The 26,428-nt window shown below is 42.3% G+C and overlaps 1 protein-coding gene across 2 annotated transcripts in view; it reads right to left on the bottom strand.

Annotated features, from left to right (window-relative positions):
* The window catches only part of LOC111144005 (inositol 1,4,5-trisphosphate receptor type 1), a 330,013-nt gene that overhangs the window by 126,442 nt on the left and 177,143 nt on the right, over window positions 1–26,428 (bottom strand). For both annotated transcript variants that reach the window (XM_022498062.1, XM_022498063.1), the window contains exons 30-39: window positions 25,398–25,535; window positions 22,243–22,368; window positions 19,891–20,091; window positions 17,782–18,033; window positions 16,445–16,570; window positions 13,677–13,805; window positions 9,254–9,374; window positions 6,586–6,770; window positions 2,723–2,871; window positions 1,677–1,788 (exon numbers count right to left, since the gene is read on the bottom strand). In XM_022498062.1, coding sequence (XP_022353770.1) covers window positions 1,677–1,788; window positions 2,723–2,871; window positions 6,586–6,770; window positions 9,254–9,374; window positions 13,677–13,805; window positions 16,445–16,570; window positions 17,782–18,033; window positions 19,891–20,091; window positions 22,243–22,368; window positions 25,398–25,535 — 1,539 coding nt within the window. The remainder of the gene's footprint in view (window positions 1–1,676; window positions 1,789–2,722; window positions 2,872–6,585; window positions 6,771–9,253; window positions 9,375–13,676; window positions 13,806–16,444; window positions 16,571–17,781; window positions 18,034–19,890; window positions 20,092–22,242; window positions 22,369–25,397; window positions 25,536–26,428) is intronic.

The raw sequence follows: 26,428 nt of genomic DNA, 5'->3' as shown, positions 1-26,428 counted from the left end.
CCAAAGACCCTGATGTACTTGGATGCCAAGCAAAAGACCCGACTCCCAGCTTTTTTCTACTTTCCATGATATTAAAAACAGAAACAAACAAAAAAACTTGAGAGAAATGGAAGTATAATGACAACTTGTAACATTCGTGGGAGTAGACACCACGTTTACTATAAAAATCTCAGTCATAGAAATGAACAGATCTACTAAAGAAGAGAAAACTGGTCTCTACCTTTTAAAATCAGGTTTTATGCCCCCAAACCTACAAATACATTCATAGCTGGTTATGGCCCTTTTGGTGGATTTTATCTTATTATGAAGAGTGAATTTCTATAACTAGAATTGTATGTTAAAAATATTTCTTAAAGGTCACTTTAAGAAAAATAAAGATCTTGTGAAATAAACGCTGCTTTTTTGTCTGGTACTCTCTGCTACTAGCCTTTGCCCATTCTTCTTTGTGTTTCAGCGGAAGATCTACACAGGTATCTTTATAGGTGCTTGTATGAACAGGACATCTCATCCTTTCTCATTTGTACAAGGGGTCTTCACCTCTATCATTTATATTTATAAACTCTTTTCTTGTAGGTTATCGCCTCAAAGTTCCTACTGAGTTATAGATACTTATTCCCTAATTAGTCCACATTCATTCACCTTTTAATTTATGTATTTTTAAAATTCTCAGTGACATTTCAAAGCCGTGTGATTTGGGGACAGGAAGGAATGTATACTACAAAAGGGCTTATGTACTTTGCTGTTTTACTTTTCTTATCCAAAGATTTTCACATGTGAAATTATTCTAATATTTGCCTAAGATATTGCTTAGGTCAGAAATCAAGATCCCTACAGATTCTTACGCTTGAAATGACCTGGTTGCCACCACCCACTTTGACAAAGAAGACTGTGATTTAATTATCAAGGCTTCTTCGCAGAGATGAATCAATGAGTTACTGGGTATTTTGACAAATCAATGATATCAGTGCATTTACCTGCTCAGAAAATGCTACTAAAGTGGCTAGGAGCCCATTAGTGAACACACTACCTTCAAATGAAAACTGGTGGAATTTTAAATTCAGGACCCCCAATTTTTTAAGGTGGGGAAGGGGCAGAAAGGAGGGGCAATGTTATTGTTTTTATCCCACTTGGACCAAAATCAAAAGTGTGGGGAGTGGTCTCTACACATCCTTGCTCACTGCCTATGCCAGGAAATTAGCATGTCCCAGGGACTGCCCGTGTCCCAGTCTGAGCTAGAAAGGGTAATATGTTTGCCTGCCCTAATTCCAGTTAGAACCGGAGGGAGTTCTTCAGTACACTGGAAGCACTGTGCAACATCTCACCAGAAAGAAGCAAGCAGGCCCACAGGTATGCATAGCTGGAACCCGCCAGTCAGGAATGCGTGCCTTGATATACAAGAGGCGTTTGCACTCATGCCGGGAATTGAGACGAAATCCCTTATTACTATTTCTCTAACATTAGGTTACATGGCAAGCAACCTGTAAGACATCTAAGTATATGTGATTTTTAGAAGAGAAGACATATGATTTAGCTACCTTTTATGACAGGATAATTAGCTTTAAAAAGTAACAAGTCCCCTCAGTCAATACGCCTGAACTACAGCAGATTTCTAACCCATAATCCCACTTCAATTGAATAGCAAGACCTTGTCTTGACAAGAGCATAAAATGCAGTACCTTTTCTCCATAGCCTCTATCTTTGGTCATCATTTCTCGGAGGGTCTGTAGGACCTTAATGCAGAGTTTTTCCTCATTCTCCTCTAGCAACTGTTTAGTATGCTTTATTAACCTGAATGGAGGGGAAACCATGCATTAGGTCCGTGAAATGATCTTTGAATTAAACAAACAATCACTTCGCAAGCAACTTATTTTAAGTAGTCAGTTAATGAACAAATACTTATCAAAGGCTCACAGGTTCGACATGCTTCGGGGCATTCACTGTAGTGAGAACTGCCAGTTAGTGTTTCTAAAGTGTCTCAACAGTGACACCCGCTGGTCAGTAACAGCAAAAGGGCACCCTGGGCAGGAGTCTACCACATAAGAGGGGAAGACGATAGGGAAAGAGAAATAGGACAGAGGTCCACTCAAACCTGTCAGTTTATAGAGTGTGGCTTTTTACGCACCAAGGGGTGCTGATAACATGGTTAAAATATGCCACTGGTATTAAAAAACAGCAACAACAACAAAAAAGTCACGAGGATGATCGTTAAGGTGAACAAACACTGTTCATTAACCCATAGTCTTGTTCTTTGAGGGACTCAGGGTCCTTGGAGGGGATCTGAGGCAGAGTCCACTCTCAAGTTAACCAACCCACCTTAGGATAAAAATCAAACGGAGATTTCCACTGATGGAACCGGTTGTTTCTTAGAGATAATGCCTCAAGGCATAAACTAAGAAGTTACAAAGATGTTGGGAAAAGACTGTGGGATCTTGGTATGTCTGAGCTTTTTGAGGGCAGAAGGGTCACGACCCTCCAGCCCACAGTGGACACCCTGCTGGTGCCTGTGGTACAGAAGATGATTGGAGAAATTCTCACGTGAAACAAGTGTCAGGAAGTACAACCGAACCCACAGACTTTAGAAAGGTCAGAACGGGACTCTAATGCATGACCTTGTACTCATCAAAGTCAAAAACCAGGCCAGCATCTGCTTCTTAACGAACAGGTACTTTGTCTGGTCAGCAGGGCTCCGCAGTCGACCACCCCAGAGCGAGAGGCTGCTTACTTGCAAATGAAGCCACCACTTTCACACTTTCTCCTGGCATCTGTGTTCTCTGGGAAAAGCAGCTCAGGTCTGTGGAGCACATCCACGAGCACAGATAACTCTGCCTGGACCAGGGGCCTTAGACGGTCCTCCAGGGCCGAGACGATGTCCTGGAATGGAAGTACAGCTTTGGTGAGCAGCTCAGACCGAGGCTGACTACAGGAGAGTAAGAACATTCATTTCTGACCTCAAAAATGACCACAACCTAGACTAGGTTAGAGCGCCGTTAGTGCTGTCTGATATTTATCGCAAATTATTAAACATTGCCCCAGGGGTATCTGAAGCCATAGCCCCTGATGTGGAGAACAAGGTAAAAACAAACCTCCCAGCCCTTCTATTGTGATGATCCTTATGCCACTCAAGGGGTCATTCCACATATTTTCAAATACGATGCAAAAAGTACACTCGACAACATGGAAAAATGACTACAATATGAATGCAAAAAAATGGTTAAACAATAGCATGGAGTATATGATCCGATTTTTTAGAAACAACATCAGTACCTAAGGATATATACCAAATATCAGCAAAACATCACTGGTTTTCTCTGGGTGGTGGGATTGCAGGTGATTCCAATTTTCTTCCATAAATGGGTACTTGGGAGTACAGTCAAATTACTTCCAATGAGCATGAATTATTATATAATAAAAAGTCATACCAAAATGAGCACACAAATGAATGAACATGCTGTATCAACATGCTAAATACATGTACCCTGATAGCATGATGGTCTTCAAATGCAAAACACATAGCTGTAGGAGAGGAAAACAGAGAGAAGTTGAAAGAGCAGCAAAACCAACACAACAAACACCATATAAAGGCAAATGGCAGAAAACAGATGAGAAATTATCTTCAAAAGATGCTAAAGTCTGCTGGATGGCTTGGTGAGTCAGAACCTAACTAGAAGCCTTGCTGATTAAGATGGGAGCTGAACACAGCAGGGTAGATAATAGAGGAAGGCCTAATAAACCAGGGAGATTTGCAAGGGAAAGGTCACTTAAATGACCTTTAAGTCATTCAACGTAACTGGAGACCCAAATTTCATAGGGAATGGTCAATAAAGAATTGATTTAACTGTTACCCCAAAACTAAAACTAAAGAATGTGAATATTGTTTATTTTATACTGAACAAAATTTACAATCACTCAATAATATTTAGGATGCATAAAGAATGCATGCATCGATCAAATTATTTTAGGGGGAAAGGCAATCTTTCCAGCAAGAGTACACTACAGTATCCCTTAATTCATACTGACATTCACAGCACAGTCAAAAAGAGGGTCATTTTTTTTTTTTTTTTAAATCTGTTTCTTCTTTGAAAGCACCCAAAGTTCTCTTCTTCAGTAGTTATCAGTCCTAACTCTGGCAAACCTTTGTCTATAGCATTTGCAGGGGGTTGAAGCAGTTCTTCAAAATCATATTCGTAAAATCCTGCATCTTTTGCAAGGTTTGAACTTTACACTGCAATTGATTTGCATTGTATTGCCAGATGTTTAGCATTCAGCAATCGAGGAGACCAACAGACAAGGATGGTGAAGCAATGGGTAGGGAAAGATGCTGGTGTTAAGTGAGGGGCTGTCTCAATGGAGATTAGTCATACAAGCAGTCAGGCTGCAAGTGAATGTTCTTAGATTATGACAACTTCTGCCGTCCCAGGCAATCTTCTACTACAGGGACGCAGAAAATACATCACGGCATAATGAGGATCCTTTCAGCCGCTACTCAAGTCTTCATAGTAAGTGTTAGCTAGGCTTACATATTTTATTTTATTCCTCAAGAATATGCATAATAAATCCGAGAAGAGCACAAGAAACTGGTGTGTTTGGCTGCAGATAATTTATTTAGTCTGAATAGTAAAAAATACTGTGCATTCAAACAATTGTGAGTCTATAATATCCCTTCACTTTAAAAATATAGTAGAGTGAGGAAGCACTCTATTTGAACTAAATTACCTTTAAGACTGGGTCTGTCAGAGGAAGGGTGGAATTCTTTCCCTGACCTAAGAACACCTTCCTACTTCCCCAGCTCCATGGGCTTCCAGCCACACACTAACCTTCCTTTGGTCTTCAAATGCATCACATTCTGTCCCATTAAAAAGTTCTTTTCATATGCGTTACCCTCCCTTCTACTCTTTTCTTTAAGTGAGTCCTATATTCCTCTGATCTTGGTTCAAACATCACTCCTCAGCAAAGCCTTGGATCACCATTCCAGCTCTGGACAAGATGAGGTTCCTCAGCAGCTCTCCATAGCACTACTCATTTGTGGTTTTGTTCACCATTGCATTCCTAGTGCCCACCATGAGTAGAGCTAATAGATGCATCTGTAGGCAGGTTATATAACCTCAGAGAGATTCATTGTTACAGTCCTAACAGCAATGACAGTAACAGTAATAATCATAATAGCAGCTGTCATTTATCAAGTGCTCACTACACAGCAGGCTCTATCCTATGCTGTTTACATGAACTATTTTCCAAAAATGGCCACTGTAATATATCTTCTCTTGCACGTCCTTCTTACACTGCATCACTGACATTCATTCTTCCCATCATATGGTGGTCTATGTCCCCTTCCCTTGAACCTCAGTGGACACTTGTGAGTGTCTTGACCAAGAGAATTTGACAAAAGTGATGATGCTATGTGTGCCCTAAAGTCATTACAGCTTTTGTTGTCTCTCTCTCTGAGAGATGCTGATCTTGGGACCCAGCCACCGTGCTACAAGCAAGCACCGACCACATGGGGAAACTGCATGGAGATGCTTCAGCTCACAACTCCAGCGGGGGGGGGGGGGGTCCCAACATCAACGGCCAAACGTGTGCAAGATTCCAAGATGAGTCCAACCGCAGCTGCCATCTCACTGCAACTGCATTCAGGACCCTGAGCAAGAAACACCTTAGCGAGCCTAGCCAACCTCTAGAACAGCAGAAAAGAAGGAAATAATGGCTGTTGTGATTTGGTAAGCAGGCAAATGTGTTCCGATAATGGGAACAGGTTACCAGCCTTGTAATCCTTACATCCACCCCTTGAGGTAGGTGTTACTATTATCCTACTTCACAGATGAGAAAACCAAAGCACAGAGCAATAAAGTAACCTTTCCGAGGACACAGCATTTCTAAGCAATGGCGTCAGGACTTGACCGCAGGTGCTGGCCTGAGATCATGCCCTTAACCACTGCAGCAGGCCCATCTGAAGTGTCTGAGAATCTCCGACAATGGCCCATGCACTTCCTGTAAGAGAATCCCTTAAAGAGCTTGCTAAAGGAAGGTGCTCACGTTAAGATGTATGTTTAAGTGTTTAACATACACCTAATATTCACTACTCTTCCCTTAATAAAGGGACAGATCTCTTCCTAGGTGCTAAGAAAAAAAGTACAATCCAGGTAGAATTTAGGAACATTTTTATTTTCAGTTGGCTCGGTCTGATAGAAAACTCTTTTCTCGGCATTATTAGTTTACCTGCTAAATCAAGAGGCTACATATCCAGGGTGATTTAAAAAATAAAAAAACATGGAGCCCTCATGCCCTTATTCTAAGTACCCCTTTGTAATACTTAAATATTCCTTCCTGGTAAGAGCAGAGTCCCCATTCTACAGAAAGAAATCTATAAATCTATGAATCTTTACAGACCATGACTTCGTGAGGAGCTCTCCTCTTCCCAAGTAGCTTTGCATTCTCGGTCCTATGTCTATTACGGTGCTTGACTATCCACTCACATGCCAACATCTCTCTATGGCCCATCTTGGTTTTTCTTTGGCTCATGGAAGCACTGCTGTATGGGAACCACCTTAGGCCTGGTTCAGGTTCACTCCTCCCTGGGTCAGGCATTACCTGCAATCTCTCAATGATATTCCGGTAGTCTCTAGAAGCCGCCAGAACAGAGTCTCTGCGAGCCGCATTGCGGGCAGTCAGCCGCCAGTTCATGGCAGTTTTCTGTACGATGTTGTGGGACTTCAGAAAGAGGTTGTTGACTTGGCTGTCCAGGTCCACAGGAATAGCGATGGCCCGGCTCTTAGCTACAGGGAAGAAAGATGACTTGTGAGACTCCAACATGGGAAGGAGATGCCCCAAAGACAGACTTAACCCCCCCATCATCCTTCAGGCAGATTTTTCTGAGCCATGTCACTTGCATGGCAATGAGTGTGAACGCTGAGGAGCTCAAATGAATCTGACCATCCTTAGGTCAGCAATTTTCAATGTGAATTCTTGGGGGCAGTAGCTCTGAGGATTAACATGTTCTAAGGTCAAACTTTGGGCAAGTCAAAGTTAAACTTCAATGGGTTTCCTCAATGATTGGCATCCTAAGGTCTCCCTTGTGTTCATATATGTAAAGAATTATGAAGACAGGGAACTGATTTGGCTATTTTTCCAAAAATCCTCTATCGGTGGTATTCTACACAACAATCTACAAAATGCCAATTTAAGCCAAACATAATACAAACAATGATATTTACAATAACATAAGCTATTCTTTCCATTTAGGCTCGTGTCTTCCCCTCTTAAACTCCAGTCTAATCATGAGGAAAGGAACAATCAAACCCACAGCAGGGATATTCTACAGGACACCTGATCAGCACTCTTCAAGACTGTTAATGTCATAAAAAACGAGGGAAATCCGAGGTACTTCTGCAGCCCAGAGGGGCCTAGAGAGGCATCACAACTAAAGGCAACGTGGGACCCTAGAGAGAATCCTGGAACAGATGAAGGACATTGATGGAAAAAGTGGTGCCAAGTCTGGAGTTTATTTCATAGCAATGGGCCAATATCAGTTTTGTAGTTTTGACAAAAATATTCTGGTGTTGCAAGATGTTGACAGCAGGGGAAACTGGGTGAGGGGCATATGGGAACTCTGTGTGTTCCCCTGGCAACCTTCCTATATGTCTGAAATTCATCCAAAATAAAAAGCGTAATTAAAGAAGGAAAATAAATAAGACCAACAATCCTTTTTTTCCATATGGAAAATCCAACAACCTCCAAAAAGCAAGACAACAACTGCCTATCTTTAATGGTTCCTAAGACCAGAAGCAAAGAAGAGGTGCCATATTACCTGTATCTAACTGTAAAATCAAAGCTAGCACCCTGGAAGAAGCAATCTGAGAAGCAATTGTTTAAATCCAATTAAAAACAAAAACAAAAAAACTGAGTGTGGGTTAAGGAACCATCAGCCAGCCAACGAATTTTAAGGTTTAATAAAGCAAGTGAGAAATTTGGGGAAAAAGATAAGAATAAAAAAAAAAAAACAAAAAAAACCCCAGGATGCACAGCGTACACTCAGCTAGAAATAATGTGCACCAGATACCCCTTTCTGAAGATAAACCATGAAAAATAGTGAACTTTGGTGTGATTTTAGTCAGGAGGAGGCATTCCCCAAGAGGCACATGTCTGAATTCCTGGGGGGCTGCACTGTTTTCATGCCCTGCCACTTAAAAGACATCCCCTCCCTCTGTCTTTTCTCGTCAGTTTCAAGCCAATTAAAACATTTCATCTCCCTAATGAGCATTGAGCTGGTCAGCTGGGCAACCTGCCCAAATTTAACTCAACAACTTCATGACGCCTAACCCTCCAAGGGCAGAGTAGCGAGTTCTGGGGATACTGTCTCAGAGCCTTGGCTCTGGGGTATCACGTCATGACCCTATAATGTACACACTTTCAAAAGCCTCATCTCTTATTATGAAATAGAGCTGCATAGATAATAAAAAGACACCAACACCTACCATGTGAGAGTCAAGGAAATCAGGATGGGAGGACTGAAATGAGGGAAGTCACCCTAATAGACAGCATCTGTATTTGCTGGGCAACTACTCAACAGTGCCGAGAACCTCACCTGTTTCTGCTGCTGCTCTCAAGGGATGGAAATAGCTACGACAGGGAGAGAACTCTTCTTAAATTTAGGCAGGCAGGGGAACTCCTTGCTTAATTAACATTTATGAAGGGGAACAGCGCCAAGAAATAGAGCCTGATTAAGTCCAGGTGAAGGGAGCAGTAATTTTTAAGACTTCCTTTCAAAGCTGCCAGAGAGGTGACAAGTAAGGGGTGGGGAAGAGGGAATGGAGCACCATTTATCATCGAGTCAAAAGGGATCAGCACACCATTTCTGAGAAAGGATGTTCCCTGGGCTTGGACGTGTACTTCATAGGAAGAAAGTTTCCATACGGTCAAATACACTTACTGGAGTAAACAAATGCATTTCTTGCATGAGAGACTTCCCAGAGCCTTCAATTAGCTTGTGTGCCCTGGGACTTGCCAAGAGTTGCCTCACACTGAACCACGCACTCTTCCTTTCTCAAAGGCTATCTTTCTTTGGGACTTACTGGCTCTTAACTTTGGGAGATGCTGGCTTGGTAGATGAAAGGAAGGGTTCGCAGTCAAGAAGATTTCCATTCCATCCTGCACGCGGAACTTCAGAAGAGCTAGAACAAGCGCTCGAGAAATGGCTCTCTCTAGCACTGGCAGGCAGTTCATTTTCATCACGTTCAATCCAAACTGCACGGTATCTTACCTACATCAGAGAGCACCCGGATACAGCTCTCCACGGAGGCTTTTTGGCTCGGCATTAACCAGTTGCAGTGGTAAACCCTGAACACACCTTGCAGCAGTTGCACAAAGACCGGCTGGCGAGTCTGCAAGGAAGAGAGGCCGAGAGACGGGCAGTATGACTTTTCTGCAGATCACGGATATGCCCATCAGAAACAGACATTGCACTGAACGGTGGGTTAACAGTAATGGACCCTTTGCAAGAGTGAGAAGGGGGTGACCGGTAATCAGCAGGATTCTAGAAGTTGCCTAGCCTAAGGAGGAAAAAATCAGAAGCATTTTAAGGGCATCTATAAACTTGATGCCAACTGAGTGACCAGAAGAACCAACCATGGAATCAATGTGAAAACTGGTATTATTGTCCGGTTACCAACTGGCAGTATGACTTCAGGCAAATTACCTCATGTCGCTGAGCTTTTTTTTTTTTTAGATTTTATTTATTGATTTGACAGAGAGTTCACAAGTAGGCGGGGGAGGGGGAAGCAGGCTCCCCGCTGAGCAGGGAGCCTGATGAGGGGCTGGATCCCAGAACCCTGAGATCATGACCTCAGCCAAAGGCAGAGGCTTAACCCAACTGAGCCATCCAGGTGCCCCTCATGTCTCTGAGCTTTAACTTCACCTAATATATAAAGTAAGTGGACTGAGGCAGATTAACCCAAAGTTCCTTCCAGACGTTATTTCCTATAAGCAGAACCTCTACTTTTAACCAGAAAAAACAAACTGATGAGTGGATCTCACCAAGAATGTTTACTTATTTGTAGCAGTGTCTTCAGTGATATAAACAGAAGACAGTTCTGATGGTTACTCATTCGAAGTATTCATTTACTACGGATGAGTTAACGATATGGTAGAATCTATTCCTAGGACGGTACAAATGTGTGTTCTTTTTATTAAAGTAATAGAACTCCAACATTTACTTCCTCAGTTTGACAGTGCTTTCTGAATGCATTTCAAAGTTATAATTATGGTCTCCACCCAAAGCTACCCAGGTCATGGTAGCTTTGACCTGCAAGGCAAACTTCACTGTGTACAGTGAGCTACTCCATGGGTTTTCAGTCTAGGGGAAGAGGACTTACACAGTCCCTCCAAAACACAGTGAGAGTTAATACAGCAAAGAAAAAAAGCATTAAAAAACTCTAGAAAGGTTTCTGAGATAGAAGAAAAACAATAGAAAGTGCTGGGGTAAGGGGGTAGAAACTCTATTAGAAGAAAGTACAATAGGTCAATAAAAAATTCAGAACCTCTTCTATGAACAATGTTCAGGTAACTTACACTTATTAGGTGCCACTTTTGGGGACTCAACTAACAATCCTGTGGCAAATAAACTGCCTTAATGCTATACATACAAAATGGGGGTCCAGAAAGCTTAAAAGAAAGTACACCAAAGAACGGAGAAGTGGTGGCAGAGCAGTGAGTCGACGTCAGGGCTCTCTGATGCCAACAACTTGTGCTCTTTCCACCAAGGTCACCCGCAAACCGGGATCTCACTGCTTTCTTCAAGAAGTACTTTCTGTGCCACATGCCAAGGGCTAAGGGCTTTTTGCCTCTCACTGAACCCTCACCAAGACCCAGAGAAGTCAACAGTGGAATTGTCATCCACCCCACTGGCTCCTGTGTGCTAGAGTTAGGATGAGAACCCAACACCCGAATTCAAAGAGTATCTCTGAATTCAAAATTCAAAAAGTTTCTTTGACTAAATTAATTCAATGGAACCAGTATTTACTAGGCTCTGTTCCCATCTGACCTCTGGAAAAACAAAAAATGAATAAATTGGCTAGAGTAGCTTCCATTAGGCAATCTGGGGGCATCACCTCACTTGACCTCTTGGACTAAAGAACATGGCTGCCCAACACCTTCTACATAAAATCCTCCCTTTTCTTAGATCCTGAAGCCCTGCTTTTTCCTTGAATCCCATCCTATGTGCGGGATAGAGTGAAGACCTTCCTCCGGCTTCTTGAGTATCTTGTCTCTAGTTATTTGTGCTGTGCCCAGTCCCCTCTAGTAAACCACTTCATTTTCTGGGCCACAACTTCAAGGAGCCAATGTATAAATTTGGATTCTACCTCTCCATTCTCCTGAGTCTCACCGATTCATTTACTTATTCAATGAGTCAGCAACTACTAGGTTCCGAGCACAAAGCGAGGCACAGGGACAGAGCAGTATCACAGACAACTGTGCACCTAAGACATAACTATGTCCTTCTTACCGTAGCTGACAGTCTAGCAGGGAAAAGCACAAGTTCCTGTTCACTAAGCCTCTCCTACGCAGCAGGCATTATGCTAGATGTTTCATAAAACATTATTTCTAGTGCTCACAATAACCTGTATGGCGGATACTACATTTCTGCTTCAAATGCAAGCGAAGAGGTTCGGAAGTTCGGTGGCCAAGGCAAGTCCACAGAGCCAGTAAGGGACAGAGTGAGGATTTGAAACCAGCTTTATCCTGCTCTAAATTCTTCAAAATTCGATTCTTCCTCTCTGGATCCCATAGTTCCAGCTGCTCCCTGGACATCCACGGGCAACATAAATGCAACAGAGCCAAACCCAAATTCACCAATTCCCTTCCTCATATGTTTGGGCTGAATGAAAAGAAGGAAGGAAACAAACAACAACAAAAAATAAACAAGGAAGGAAGCCAGGAAGGAAGTAAAAATCTAGCTGGGGAAATGAGGCATATGCTTCTCAGCGTATAAACAAAATAAAACAGACTACGAGAGATCCAAAAATAATATTTCTTGAAAATAAATGTTCTAGAAATTCATAAGCTACCCCTTAAAAAACAAAGCTAAAACCACTTTGGATTTTGTATTCTAAGTGTATATAGACTACCTGGGTCTTGCCAGGAACTTATGACATTTATATTGAAGACTCATCTCTCTGACAAGTCTGGCTTACTAGGTGGTCCAAAAACTGGCTTCAGAGTAAGGCAGTATGAGGAAACAGGAGTGACCAAGATAGAAAACCAAAACGCAAGTTCCCGTTTAATGGTTTTCCAATTAATGTGACTGATTCACTTTGACATTTTGGTTTTGCAATACTGTTTCACAATCTATAGGAGAATGGGCATTGCTGTGGTGATTGTCACTTGAAATTACAAAAGAAGCAAGTCTAATCTTAGTAACCAAAGCATCTTCCCTAGCTGGCTCTCTGTGTAATAGTACTTGGTGAGGAGCCTGTTCTGGTCTCTAGGAACTCATGTGCTTGGGATCCAACCAGTTTCCGCTCCCTAATTACTCACGAACAAGTACAGACATTTGAAAGGCAACCTTCTAACTCTGGGATACTTTCACTTAACTGCTAGCTTTTATAGCTATTTCTAACTAAACAGAAGGTTACCAGTAGTCCCAAGGAAAGGTATCTCAATAAAAAAAATTCCATAATTCAAGTTTTTACGTCAGAAAGAAGCAGGCTAAAATAATGGTTCTGTCACCTAATGGCTGTGACCCTGACTGAGCACGGTAATTAAACTTTCTGAGCCTCAGTTTACACAGCTGAAAATGGGAATAGTTTTATCTACCTCATAGGCTGTATTAGGCTCATACGAACTCTTTGCATATTAATGAACTATAGCAGTATCTAATTAATGCATCAGGGAATATTACACTGACCAAGAATCACCCTTCCCTTGGAGCATTTACCTTCATTAGGATTATGTCTATACTCCAGCAACCCTGGGCCACCCATCAACCCCAGGACAGCCTCTACCCGCTCCTATGACAAGGAGGGTTAGTATTTCTCTTCTCACTGCTGGAGACCAAGATCAGCTTTTGTCCTGCGGCAAGACTCACACAGAGGTTAATCCAGACTTATGTTATAAAGAGAAGGATGATTTTTTTCCAAGTCAAAGAATGACATCATCTCCCAGATCCATGGATTCCTACCTTTGGACCTGGCGGGAATCCTGACACAGGGCCATGATGGTACACAGTCCCAGGAGTGCCACGCGTGAAGGCGTGCATACGCCCGCAGGGCCAGGCCATGCTGCAGTACCCCCGGCTGGCTGCACAACTTCTCACACTAGCCCCTCACCATGTCGGGTGAACTCCGGGCGCACACTTGGGAGTTAGAATCGAGATCTCCAAATGTGTTTTAAAGAAGTGTTAATAACAGGGGAGCACCTATCTGAAAGCTGCCAAGATTAGAGGGGAGGAATCAACAAGAATGAAGGGGGAAGAAAAGGCATCTTAAGGGGATAAAAATCAACAACCAATAGAATCATCTGGTTTAGGAAAACATCCTTAGGCGCTTCAAGGGACCCCCCATAGCGGGAAAAGCATCTTGTCCGAAAGCTCTGCAGAACGGCTCATGGACAGCTGGTCACTGCCAAAATCCGGGCGGACAGCCACTGCCAAAGTTCAGCTGTGAATGCCCTGCCTTTGCCTTTCTTACCTGCAGCGTCGTGCTCTGGTCCGAGAAGGGAGAACTGAAGAAAGTGGTGACGATACTCATGACAATTTCAGTAACATACTTCTCCAAAATGGAGTCTGCATGTTTCCTGTCACTGGTGTTGTTACAGGCCTGCAAGGCAATTGGACGTTTCAGACATGACACCAAAACCTGCAGGTCAGTTGTAGGATTAAGAAATCTGGGACCACTACTGCTGATTACCCCCTTAACAAATGGAAGGTAAAGGCTTGCAGGTTGATATGTCTCCCTCTTAGAAATTACAGTAATAACAACAGTAAATCATGCAGGAAGAGAAGCTAATCCACTCAGACATCACATAGAGACACACACAACATTAAAACTGGGATGGCACCTAGAGGGCCATTGCTTCCCAATTCCTAGCCCTGTGTGGCAAATCTAAAACCTTTAAAAGGCAGCTTAAGGCATAGTCACTACAGTTATCTATACTGTCCCCTAAAAGCAAATTGTCCCCTGGTTAAGCCATTCATCTCTTGTCAGCTATGGTTTCCTATCCATGTAATCAAGAGAATCAAATACATCGGTGAGGTCCATTGTGTGTGATGCTCTCCAAATCTACAACACTCTTTCATTCAATAGAAATGTTAATATAAAGTTGTCACATCACTATGTTGTACAGTGGAACTAATGTCACATTGTGTGTCAACTAGACTTCAATTTTTAAAAAGTTAAGGATATGCAATGCTGTTGAAAGTAGTGGGCTGTAAATCAGAGTCATGGACTCTAAGTTTTGGGGTAAGAAGAGATTTCAGATTTTACTTACATTCTACTTAATTATGCTGCTTAAAATAATGTCTAATGTCTAATCAGACATTTAGAGGGAAAGGTTTAAAAAATACATGCTTAAAAATCAAGTTTTATGGGGCGCCTGGGTGGCTCAGTGGGTTAAAGCCTCTGCCTTTGGCTCAGGTGATGATCCCAGGGTCCTGGGATCGAGCCCCGCATCGGGCTCTCTGCTCAGCAGGGAGCCTGCTTCCTCCTCTCTCTCTGCCTGCCTCTCTGCCTACTTGTGTCTGTCAAATAAATAAATAAATAATCTTTTTAAAAAATCAAGTTTTATTACCAAATTCATTACTTACACAGCTTGAGACATTAACATTACTTATAAAAATTTATGAAGGGCAAAAAAGAATCAAGTTTTATTAACTAACTACCATGTTCTAAGCTTAATGCTCAGCAGTTTGTAGACAAATTCAGAAAATGAAATAAGCAACTGATTTTACATTTCTGAATAATGTAATGTAGAAGTCAGCAAAGTTAAGGGCTGATGGCTGCTTTTATAAATAAAGTTTTAGTGGAACACAGCCATGCCCACATGTATACATATTGTCATGGCTGCTTTCAAACTACCAAGGCAGAGTTGAGTAGTTGTGATACAGACCAGATGGCCCACAAAGCTAAATGTGTTTAATATCTGGTCCTTTACGGAAAACTTTGCTCAGCCTGATTCAAAAAAAGAAAGAAAGAAAAAAAGAAAAAAAAACAAAAACAAAAACAAAGCAGGGGTCCCTGGGTGGCTCAGTCAGTAAAGCCTCTGACTCTTGACTCCACTCAGGTCTTGCTCTCAGGGTCATGAGTTCAAGCCTCACATTGGGCTCCACACTGGGTATAGAGTCTATTTTTAAAAAAAAAATTTTTTTAAAGCATAAAATAAAATAAAAATAAAACAAAACATGCCTTTCTTTCCAATCTCTAAAACCCAGATTTATGGGATTAAAAGACCAGGAGGAATTTGACATTTAAAAAATATATATATGTCTGTGATACCAATACCTGAGTACTATTAAATAAAGTCCTCAATTGGGAAGAAAACAAGTTCCTATAGGTTCTTTGTCTTACACTGGTAACTGTACATTCAAGCAGAAATTATCACAGTCTAGGACTCCAGAGTGCACTTTTCTTTTCAACACGTGTCCGAAATTAAGGTTCATCTTACAATTATTCTCTCTTGGTTCCCACCACCTCTCCCCTAAATCCACCATCACAAAACTCCTAGTGTATCTATGGTGTGCCTTGTCAAATAGTAGGTCTTTCAGCCTTAAGATTAACATTAAGCTTGGAGCAAAACCAAATCAAGAGTATGAAGCCCAGTTCAATGGCTGGTCAGGAAAGCAGATCCAAAGGGAAGTGCTTCGCAGGATCCTCAACACCAGACGGAAGGAGAGAAATGCTCAAGCTTAGGACCGTGGCCTTCAAGGAGACATAGTGTCAAGGAAAAGAAAACATTTAAATCTGATTGTAGTATGTCTCAGATTTTTTAAAAAAAGATTTTATTTATTTATTTGACAGAGAGCGAGAGATCATAAGCAGGCAGAGAGGCAGGCAGAGAGAGAAGGGGAAGCAGGCTCCCCACTGAGCAGAGTCTGATGTGGAGCTCGATACCAGGACCCTAAGACCATGATCTGAACCAAAGACAGAGGCTTAACCCAGTGAGCCACCCAGGCGCCCCATGTCTCAGATTATTATTCACAGATCAATCTATAAAGGATGAAGTGAAAAGCAGAAATGATCCATCTTCCCTGACACATGATGCATAAAATGTATTCTCTGTTAGGAGTAAAAAGTAGAAAGGAATGAGACATATGCGAGGCCAAGAAACACATCTGCCACCCTGTGCCACACATTAATGAGTTGAAATTATGTGGCTATTTCCCTTAAGCCTGCATAAGGATGTCCAGACACACACGTACACACACACTTCCGCTCTGCTGCTCAGTTCCAGAGAGCCTTACCCTGCAGATGTCCACGAGGAAATTCTCAAACAATTTCCACATGTGATTGCTGGTGTAAATCTCCTTCATTTCCACCTCCGTATCCACATAGCAGTGATTAAGGAAGTTAATGTATGCAATTTTAACCTGAAGACAGAAACAGCCTTCTCTGAAAAACCGATTTGGTATACATGGAATAAGAGAAACGTAAATCAAAACTATGTTAGAACACTCTTTTCACCTATCAGAAAAGAGTCCAGAAGTCTAAGTGGACAAGGCTGTGAGAAAAAGGCAATCTTGTCATTTCCTCTTTCACGAGAATCACCAGTTATTATCATCTCATTATAGTCTCATAAGCCTGTTAAACAGCCATGCAGGGCAATTACAGAACATCCACACAATAAAATTTTTATGTAACTATAAAAAAGGAATGTGGAATCTCTTTATGAACTGATACAAAAAGAAGAACAGTGTATCCAGAATGTCACCTTTTGTATTAAAAAAAAATAAAAAGGGCATGGGGGAATGAAGAACATATATTTACATTTGTTTATATGCAGAATTCTAGACAATGCACAAGAACATAATAAATGATTTTCTGTGGGGTGGGAGGGAACAGATTAGGAGAATTTTCATAGTTTAATCCTTTATAGTCTCTGCTATTTGAACTTTTCAAAAAAATCATCTAAAAACATACTAGCATAGATATGATACATACTACATATACTATATACAAATATATGTATATTTAGTTTAAGATAAAAATTAAGAGTGTATATTTTAAACATATAAAGCCAAACTATATTCTGGATGATCCACTGTTTTTCTGTCATTTTTGTTACCAGCCAATATATATGAACAAGAAAATGGACAGCTTAGAAGGAATCATTTTCAAAATCGAACAGTTATTTATTATGGGTGGTGGATTTTCATACTGCTTATCTGTAGTTCCTCAATATTTTATAATTGTCATTATTGTTATAATACAAATTTTCATTTTAAAGAATAAACTTGCAGAATCGGGTCTTCTGTGCCCATGAACCATATCTCAACCCATTCAATCTCATTTTTTCAGACATTCATTCAAAGGGGATTCAAAGAATCCTCTTTGCTCAACAGGCTGTTATTAGTTACCAAGAACAGAAGCACAGCAGCAGATTCCCATGGTTCTCAAGGAGACAGCAGACATCCCCCCACCGACAAGCTTTATGTACAAAATCAGCATTCAAGAAAATGTTGTTTCCACCAACTGAGACCTCACTATGAAATGAGCTGCAGGTCTCAGCACTGTGAGGTCTCGTGTGGGCCGGCCACAGCTCCACACGCACCATGCAGAGGCATGAGAAAGGCTCACTCACCTCGGGGATGCAGTCCTCGTGGGTCACGACGCGGACGATGTCATCCAGCGGCAGCAGGGAGTTGCACTTTATCTCCGTGTAGACGTTCTTGCCCTCAGTGCACACGGCCAAGAGCTCCACCAGGTGGATGTGATACATAAGAGGGCTGTTCTCGTCCATCCGGTCCCGCTCTGACCTCATCATCTGGATCAGGGTCTGGAAAGAGGCTCTGTCGTTGTAGAACACGAGGACGTCTTCTCCCGAATTAACGAGCTATAAAAAGAACAGGGCTTGTTTATATTACAGGCTTGCGGAGGTGGGGACACCATTAAAAAATATCTACTTGCAGCGAAGGAGAGCTGCTTTGTCAGCGTTTGCTTTCCAAAACCAGTCTCACCTTTATTACTAAACTCATCTAAATTTCATTCACTTCTGTTAATCAATAACTAAAAATCGGCAGCAGCAGCACTTTAATAGACAGATACAGGTATATGACAGTGGCCTTAAACAAAACTACCAGGGGAAGAGAAAGTCTGCAGAACCACATTCACATATCCAGTGGAAATGAAGATTGCAAGCTTGCATGTGGTTTTCCAAACCTAATATTTAGGCTATGATTTTTCTTTTCAAAAATGTTTCCATCGGGGCACTTGGGTGGCTCAGTGGGTTAAAGCCGCTGCCTTCGGCTCGGGTCATGATCTCAGGGTCCTGGGATCGAGCCCCGCATCGGGCTCTCTGCTCAGCGGGGAGCCTGCTTCCCCCTCTCTCTCTGCCTGCCTCTCTGCCTGCTTGTGATCTCTCTCTCTGTCAAATAAATAAATAAAATCTTAAAAATGTTTCCATCTTTTTTATGCTTGAGAAGTAGTATCCCTTTTACAACGTTTTCATATACTGCCTCCTCTCTTCACAATTATCAATTAACCACTTCTTACTAAGGTATGTCTTCCTTTCAATACTCCTTCAAAGAATCAAGGCATTCCTACTTATAACTTGCCCCCAGGACTGTGTGTGTGGCTTCTCATAAGTCCACTTAAGGGTAAATCAATTTCAGGAAATACAGAAGATCCAAAAAGGGCTGGCACAGAAGTCAAAATACATATAGTCCATAATATCTGTGTAATAACAACTCACTTCTGTCAGCTCTAATTAGATACCATGACCAACACTCCACATGGATCTAACCTCACTGTGCCTCAGTTTTGCCCATAAAACTGAGGACAAAATTGATACCTAACTCACGGTGCTGCGTCCTGTAGATGAAATAAATGATTATATGTAAATTGCTTAGAACCATGACTAGGGTATGGCAGGCTTCCAACTAATGTTAGCTCCTATTGTCACCATCGTTCCCCTGAGCTGGCATGTATGCTTCTTGGCTGAATACCACCGTGCCTTCATTTTATAGGAAGGCTCGCTGAGGGTTGGCAAGTCATCAGGTCACTGTGGCAATAAAGTAGTATAGCTTACATTCATATCCCAGGTCAAGTCAATTCTTTTAAACACACTACACTACCTTCCACTGGAACCCTGTTTCTTATTAAATGGGAATTATAAATCCAAGTGTTAAGTGGATTTACTTGATGTTTCATTTTTTCAACAGGTGGGAAGATTCAACTGAGTCTATTTGAACACAGGTGTGGCAGAGGGCCTTCCCGGTCAGACAGCATCCCATATGGCCCTGACTGCCCACAGACAACCCAGTGGGACTTAGTCCCAATTCCACTGACCAGCTTCTTCCCGTGAATCAGCAAGCAACAATTTTTCTAGCTAGTTAAGTGAATAATTAAAGAAACTGTCATATAATCCACAGGAATGTAGGCTGTTCTGGCTCAGTGGTTTCTATCTATATTTAATCTCTATTCTTTGTAATTTTTGTTCAATATTCCTATTTTTTTCTCCTCTCAGAAGAATCTGAGCCAAAATGCCTTAAAATAAATAGATTTGCTGCTATGAAAAAATCAGATCAGACTCTCATTTCTACATACAATTTAAGCTCACAAATACACACCACAATTACATTTTGTCCATTTATGTGGCTCCAGGAGAGGGTGCCAGTTCATACAGATAGCAAGAATTTAAAAATTTGCCAGAAACTCTAGATGAAGGTATATAGAAACAAACAGCTGTCACCTCAGCCATGACCATGTCTTGGCACTTTTTGATGAATTTCCCTTCTGCCTTGACGATCGTCTGCAAGAATTTTATGTACTGGACGTTTCGACCGTGGGTCTCAATGCAATGAACAAAATGCTGGACAACCCGCTCGTTGATCTCACTGCAGAGCTGGAAATTGTTCATGAAGATGTGCTGCATGGTGACCGCCTCCAGGATCTGGCACAAGAGTGAGGGCAGGAGCACAAGGAAATGGTCAAGAGGTGGACAGAGCTGAGTCAAGTGAGAAAGAGAGTCTAGCAATATGCACAGAGAGAAGCGTTGAAACCCACAAAGAGACCTTTCTCCTTTCTCACTTCTGTACTGCCTTCTTTTGTAAGTTGTAATAAACACACGGAAAGGGAAACGAATCACTTGTCTCCAGCTCAATGAACTACACGGGAAACCCCAGCACCCACGTCAAGAAACAAAAGGTCTCGCCCCCCGATTTAACTCGTTTTGTTTTCTGCAACTACAGATTAGTTTTGCCCGCTGTCAAGCCTCATGTACTCCCTCCCGTCTGGTTTCTTTTACTCAACAGTCCAACTGCAACGCTGTCAACATGCTGTTGTGTGTTATCAGTAGTCGGTTCGTGGTCACTGCTATGTAAATTCCATGGCATGAATAAACCACCATGTGCTTCTCTGTTCTATTGCTGATGGGCATTTGGGGGCGGATCCAGTTTCAGTAGCAAGCAGTAACACTACTCTTAGTACAAATAGTGCTGCTCTGAGCATTCCTGAACATGTTTTCCGCTAAGCTTTAATATACGTGCATTTCTGTTGGGTTTCCACCCATGAGTGGAATTGCTGGGTTGCAAAGTACAAGCGTTTGGCTTGAGACAGTACTTGCCAACAGTTTTCAAGAGATGTTAACAATTTCCATTCTACACTAGAGCTTTTCCATACCCTAGTTGAGTTATAGTATTGTTGGTCTCTTTGGTTTTTGTCATACTTTGTTGTGCAAATCTTAGCTAATTTACACTTCTCTGATGATCACTTTGTCTCATTTACTGGCTATCGGGATTTCTTCTATGGATGATTTCATTATAAACTTTTTTTTAACTTATTTTTAAAAATAGGTCGTCCTTTGGGTAATGGACATTGGGGAGGGTATGTGCTATGGTGAGTGTGGTGAAATGTTTAAGCCTGATGATTCACAGACCTGTACCCCGGGCAAATAATACATTATATGCTAATAAAAATAATTTTAAATTGAGTTGCCCTTTTCCTTATTGACTTTTTTTGAGTTGGTTATATATTCTAGATAGGAGTTCTTTATTGGACACCTGTAATGCAAATGTCCTCTCCCCACCTCTGGTTTGCCTCTGGAGGATCTTAATAATGTCATTTGGTGAATAGAAGTTTTTAAAGAAGTCTGGTTTACTGATATTTTCCTTTGTAATTAATGCTGCTTGTATCCTATGTAAGAAAATTTCACTTTCCACTAGGTCATCAAGATATTTTCATGTTATCTTCCAGAAGATTTATTTTCTATTTTCTACGCAGTTAAGTTTTATGTTTGGTGTGAGGTAGGGGGCTCTAAACTTTTTATCTTTTGTCTTTTCTTTCCCCATACATAACAAAGAGGAAGTATTACCCCTCAGCCTTCCAGTCCTCTCCTCCAAAGCTTTAGGAGTACTAATGAAGGGGCGAGTGTGCGTGTATTTACAAGGATATCCTTTGTAGAATTATTTACAAGTCAAGAATTAGACATTGCCTCAATGTCCACTAATATGAGAATGATTTTTAAAATGTTACAGCCATACTATGGAACGCCATGTAGCCATCACAACATCTCATCAAAAATGAGAAAAATTTATGTAGCTGTGACTTGCAAAAACAGCCATAGTATTAAGTGAAAAAAGCAAAATGCAAAATATAGAGTATGTCACCATTTTTCTTTAAAAAACTGCACAATACATATTTTCAAAACATATCTGACAAACTAAGATATGACAGTTATGTTTTATATGAATAAACTATGTATTTGTATATTATGTACACAGAAAACTTTATGCATGACCTCAGGAGGATGTGGCTAGAGACTGACAATCAGCAAGTCTCTAGGGCTAAAATTTGATGTAATAAAGAATGTTAGGAAAAAATATATCTTACCTTGCCCTACCACTTCCTCCTCCCTTTCCCTGCTTTCTCCCCTAAAGAGATGGGGAGTGTTGATGTCCTCCTGAGAGTTGGTCCAAATGTTCCTCTTAGAATGAATGTCGCATTATAACAAGTCCCTGTGGTCACCACAGCAAAAGAACAAGCTGTTCTTCTTACTGCTTCCTGCCCTCCCCTCACAGATTTCCAGACATGCCTGAGGTCTTACCCCTGGGTTGAGAAACAGGTTTATGTGTTTGTGTAGCAAGGCTTGATTCTGCTGGTTGCCTGCACAGAAATTCTGTAGGAATTCGTGAGCCAGCCTCATTATCTCCTGCATCTTGGTATCTTCAGCCTGTGTGGAAGGAGGCAGATGAATAATAGGTTGAAAATAGGGCTATGCTGTGGACAAAAGGTCAGCAGGTGACAGCACCTACCTTTCCGCCAGGAGACCCGGTTCTATGACACGCTGAAGGCCTGTTGTGTGAAAATATGGGGGTGCTGCATTGATGACACTGCAAAGAAGCCTGTAACTAATTCAACTGTCCTATGTTCTTTTCCACTAGCCACAAGCAGATACAAAAAGAATTTATTTGGGAAGAGTACAACACAGAGTGGAAGCCATTTCTAGCAATGCCCCAAATTTCTGAAAGCACCCCCAATCCTGAGAGCAGAGTGACAGCACAGCAACAGCCGACTGCATCACTGGTGGTGAGCCCACACCGCCCCAGCTCTCGGGCTCACCCTGTTTAATCTGCCAAACGTAAGCGTGCATTAGAGCTCTTGGCAGGAGAGAACATGTTAGAGTAGAAATCTCTTTAGATTATAAAATCGGGCAAATACACCTGCCGTAATCCTGTCCTTGTCACCTCAGCCTCAGCATTTAACCCAAGAGTTAGTTTTCCCATCTGCAAAATGGGGATAATACCTGCCCCAGGCATTTCACACAGCTGATTAAGTGGTTCTCATTTCCTACAGTAAAAACCCACACTCGGTGTTTTTTAAGCATTAGATGCCCCATGATAAGACGACTGATTACACCCTACTGCCATTCTACCCAATTCTAAACAAACCAACCTTTAATATAATAAAAATGAAGGAGAATGAAATGGAATCATCCCTCCTATTTGTATAGTCAACAGTAACCTCCCTAAGTCTTCTCACTTATATGACCTCTTTCGAGCAGCCAAGAGCCTAACAGTTAGGAAGGCAGGCCCTAAAACCTGACTGCTTAGGGCTTATGCAGATCTACCACTCCCTAGCCATGTACTTAAGCATTCAGGGTCTCCGTCTCCTCCTCTGTGAAATGGAGGCAATAAAAATGCACACTTCATATGGTTGTCGTGAAGATTCAGTGACAAAATCCATGTCAAGTGCTGAGACAGTTATCACACAATCAACGTTAGCTACTGGTTCTGGTCTAGACCAGGGGTCAGATAGATACTTTGGGTTTTGTGGGTCAAAAAGCAAAAGAGAGAACATTTTGCAGGTACCACTAAGAATGTAACTATTGAAAAATGGAACAATCATTCTTAGCTAATATGTTGTATAAAAACAGGTGGTGGGTTGGATTCGGTTCATGTCTTCAGTTGGCTCCCCCTGATCTAGATAATAATCCTGGGAGAAAACAGGACACATCTGGGCAGAACAACTTACAGAAGGAATCTGAGCTACCAGCTTTAACAATCAAAAATGGGCAAGGTTAAGAGGAGTCCCATACAACAGAGTGGATATTAACATTTGTCTCTCATTAACAGAGAAAGTGGCATGCCTTCCAGCTCTAAGAAATCAGAGGCCTTGGGACAGAGAGACACTGCTGGCTGGCAGCCGTAACCTCAAACAGTCCCACACTCTTTCACTTCTTTGCTAAAAGGAGAATCTGCTGGGGCTCACAGAAACTACAAACTTCATCATTTGAAATGGATTTTTACAAGGCAGCTAAGCTCTAAAGACATCACATAACAAGAGCGTATCTGTAGGAATTCCTCCACTGTTTTCCCACACTGGGATATCTGTACTCATGGAGTAACACACACACACACACACACACACACTGTTCTCCCACCAATTCCAACCACATCAGGTTACCTGTTTTTTCCATTAACACTACTCTATGAAGGCATATATGTTTTCAAGGAAACTGAGGATATTAGGAGGCAAAGACAAGGCCAGCAAACTACCTCCTCATACTCTTTACACATAGCAAGGTAAATCAGCTTGCCAGTTCTAGCCTAAATGCCAGTCAAGTGAGGATGACATGCACACTTGTACTAATTTCAGGTTAGTTAAGTTCCTGACCTATTGGAGGGATTAATCTTACACTTTATGGGTAGCTACTGAAAGGCTTGATGAACCTGAATCCTGTGGCCCCCGTGACTGCGGTGGTGGCCTCTGCCAAGAACTTCCTTGAGCACAGGCAGCTAGTGTAGCAAACAAGACCTGGGCTCCACAACTGAGCAGGGCTGGCTCTGTCATGTTGCTGCGCTGTGGAGGAAACGTATGGAACCTCTGGCAACGGCCTTCTCATCTAAAGCGGGGCTCTTAAAATTATCACCTGTCTCATGCGCTGTCTTAAGGATGAAGTGAACGAGTGAACAAAAGGACCTACTGTAGTGCCTGGCCCCCGGCAAGCACAAGCAGTGAGGCTTCTTCAGGCAACTCAATGCCAGCAAGGTTTTCTGGCAGTCACTGGTAAACTCAAGCGGCAGAAGTCCACGCCCTCGGGTTCTAAACCTCCCCAAGCCTCAGTCTCCTCATCTGTCAAGTGGGAACACCATGACAATGGCACTGGATTTTGGAAGCGAAGGGACAGGGCTTTTGCAAATGCCCTGTCAGGCTGCACAGTGCCAAGCACTATTACCCTGCTTCCCTAAATCCTATCACTGTCAATGACAAATGCTGGCATGAAAGGATGGGACAGAGCGTGTAACTTCTCATGAGAGAAAAGAGGACTTAGAGCAACATACAGGATAGACCCAAATACTTGGCCAGATGTCAGAACGCACCTGAGGACCCCCAAAGTGGGCAAGCCCCACGTTCCCACATGTGTTTAGAAACCTGTAGGGCTTAAACTGCCTGCAGGGCATTTGCAGAGGATGCTGGAGAGCACGAGCCTGTGCGCAGAGCTCCGTCTAGCCAACCTTCACATCCAGCGTGGTGTGGGAGCAAGGCGAGAATCAACGGGCTCCCGCTTAGAATCTTAGAACTGGAGGCAGGTTATGGGTGATTTCACTTTATGAAGCTGTTTGTTTCATACGAGTGACCTACAAGTGCCTCGCACTCAGCTCATCACATCGGCTTCATGTCTTCACCAACACCACCAAATGTGAAGGGCTGAGGAAAACTCGGGGACCCGCCGCCCTCTGGGGAGGGGGACCGGCTCACCTTCTCGTAGGGGATCTGCAGCAGCTCCAGCACCACGGCGTGCGCGCCCATGTTCCGTAGAAGCCGCTGCTGCTGCTTCCTGCTTTTCCTCACGGATGCACTCTCCTGGACACAGAGTTTGCTGAGGCGGATCAGAATCTGTCCGAGAGAGAGATCCCAAGTTTGTACCTCTGACCAAACCTCAGCTCTGAGCTCCAGTGTACAGCAGCGTGACAACATGCAATAAAGGTGTATGTACATGCGAAATTTGCTGAAGCAAATCCCAAGTGTTCTCACCGCCTCCAAAGAGCTAGCTCTGCGAGGTGACGCATGTGTTAACTGACTTGACTGTGGTCGTCATCCCACAGAGTATGTCTATCAAATTACTGCATGTCATGTTTTAGTGAGATTACAATTTTTGTTTTGGGTCAATTACGCCTCAATAAAGCCAGACAAAATGAAAGAAATCAACCTCCGAAAACTAGGAAGCACAACTGAGAAAAAAAAAGCCGTAAGTGTTGGTCGTGGGCAGGGAGGCAGAAGTGATCACAGCATATTAAAACACCCAAAACGAGGGAGATCGCGCTCTGATATGCAGTATTCTTGTTAATCACATCAAACTGAATCGCCATGTGGCTAAGAACATGCCCTTCCAGAGGATGCAGTGGATTAAGGCTTCAACCCGAAGTGGGACAGTTTCAGAAAGATCTCCTAAAATGATGAGACTCAGCGTCATTGCCAGGGACTCGAGAAGACTGTGCTCTGGGGGTAAAAAAAAAAAAAAACCACAAAGCTCCCAACCTCCCAACTTTGAACCACCTTATGCAAAGATCTCTAAAGAACTAGAGCCCTCAGGTGGACACTATGTGCCAGCCACTGAGATGGAACTTTGATGGTTTTATCAATTAATCCTCTGGTCAGTTATAACCCTTCAGAAATATAGGTGTTAACTGCACTGATCAAAAGTGAGAAAATTGAGGATAAGTAAAAAAAAGAAGTTGCAGAGGATGATTCGAACCAAGATCTGACCCTAAAACCCATGTATGTAACCT

This window comes from Enhydra lutris, unplaced genomic scaffold, assembly GCF_002288905.1.
Source record: "Enhydra lutris kenyoni isolate GAN:26980312 unplaced genomic scaffold, ASM228890v2 scaffoldscaffold10, whole genome shotgun sequence".
Lineage (NCBI taxonomy): Eukaryota > Metazoa > Chordata > Mammalia > Carnivora > Mustelidae > Enhydra > Enhydra lutris.
This window is presented reverse-complemented; position numbering and strand designations above follow the sequence as displayed.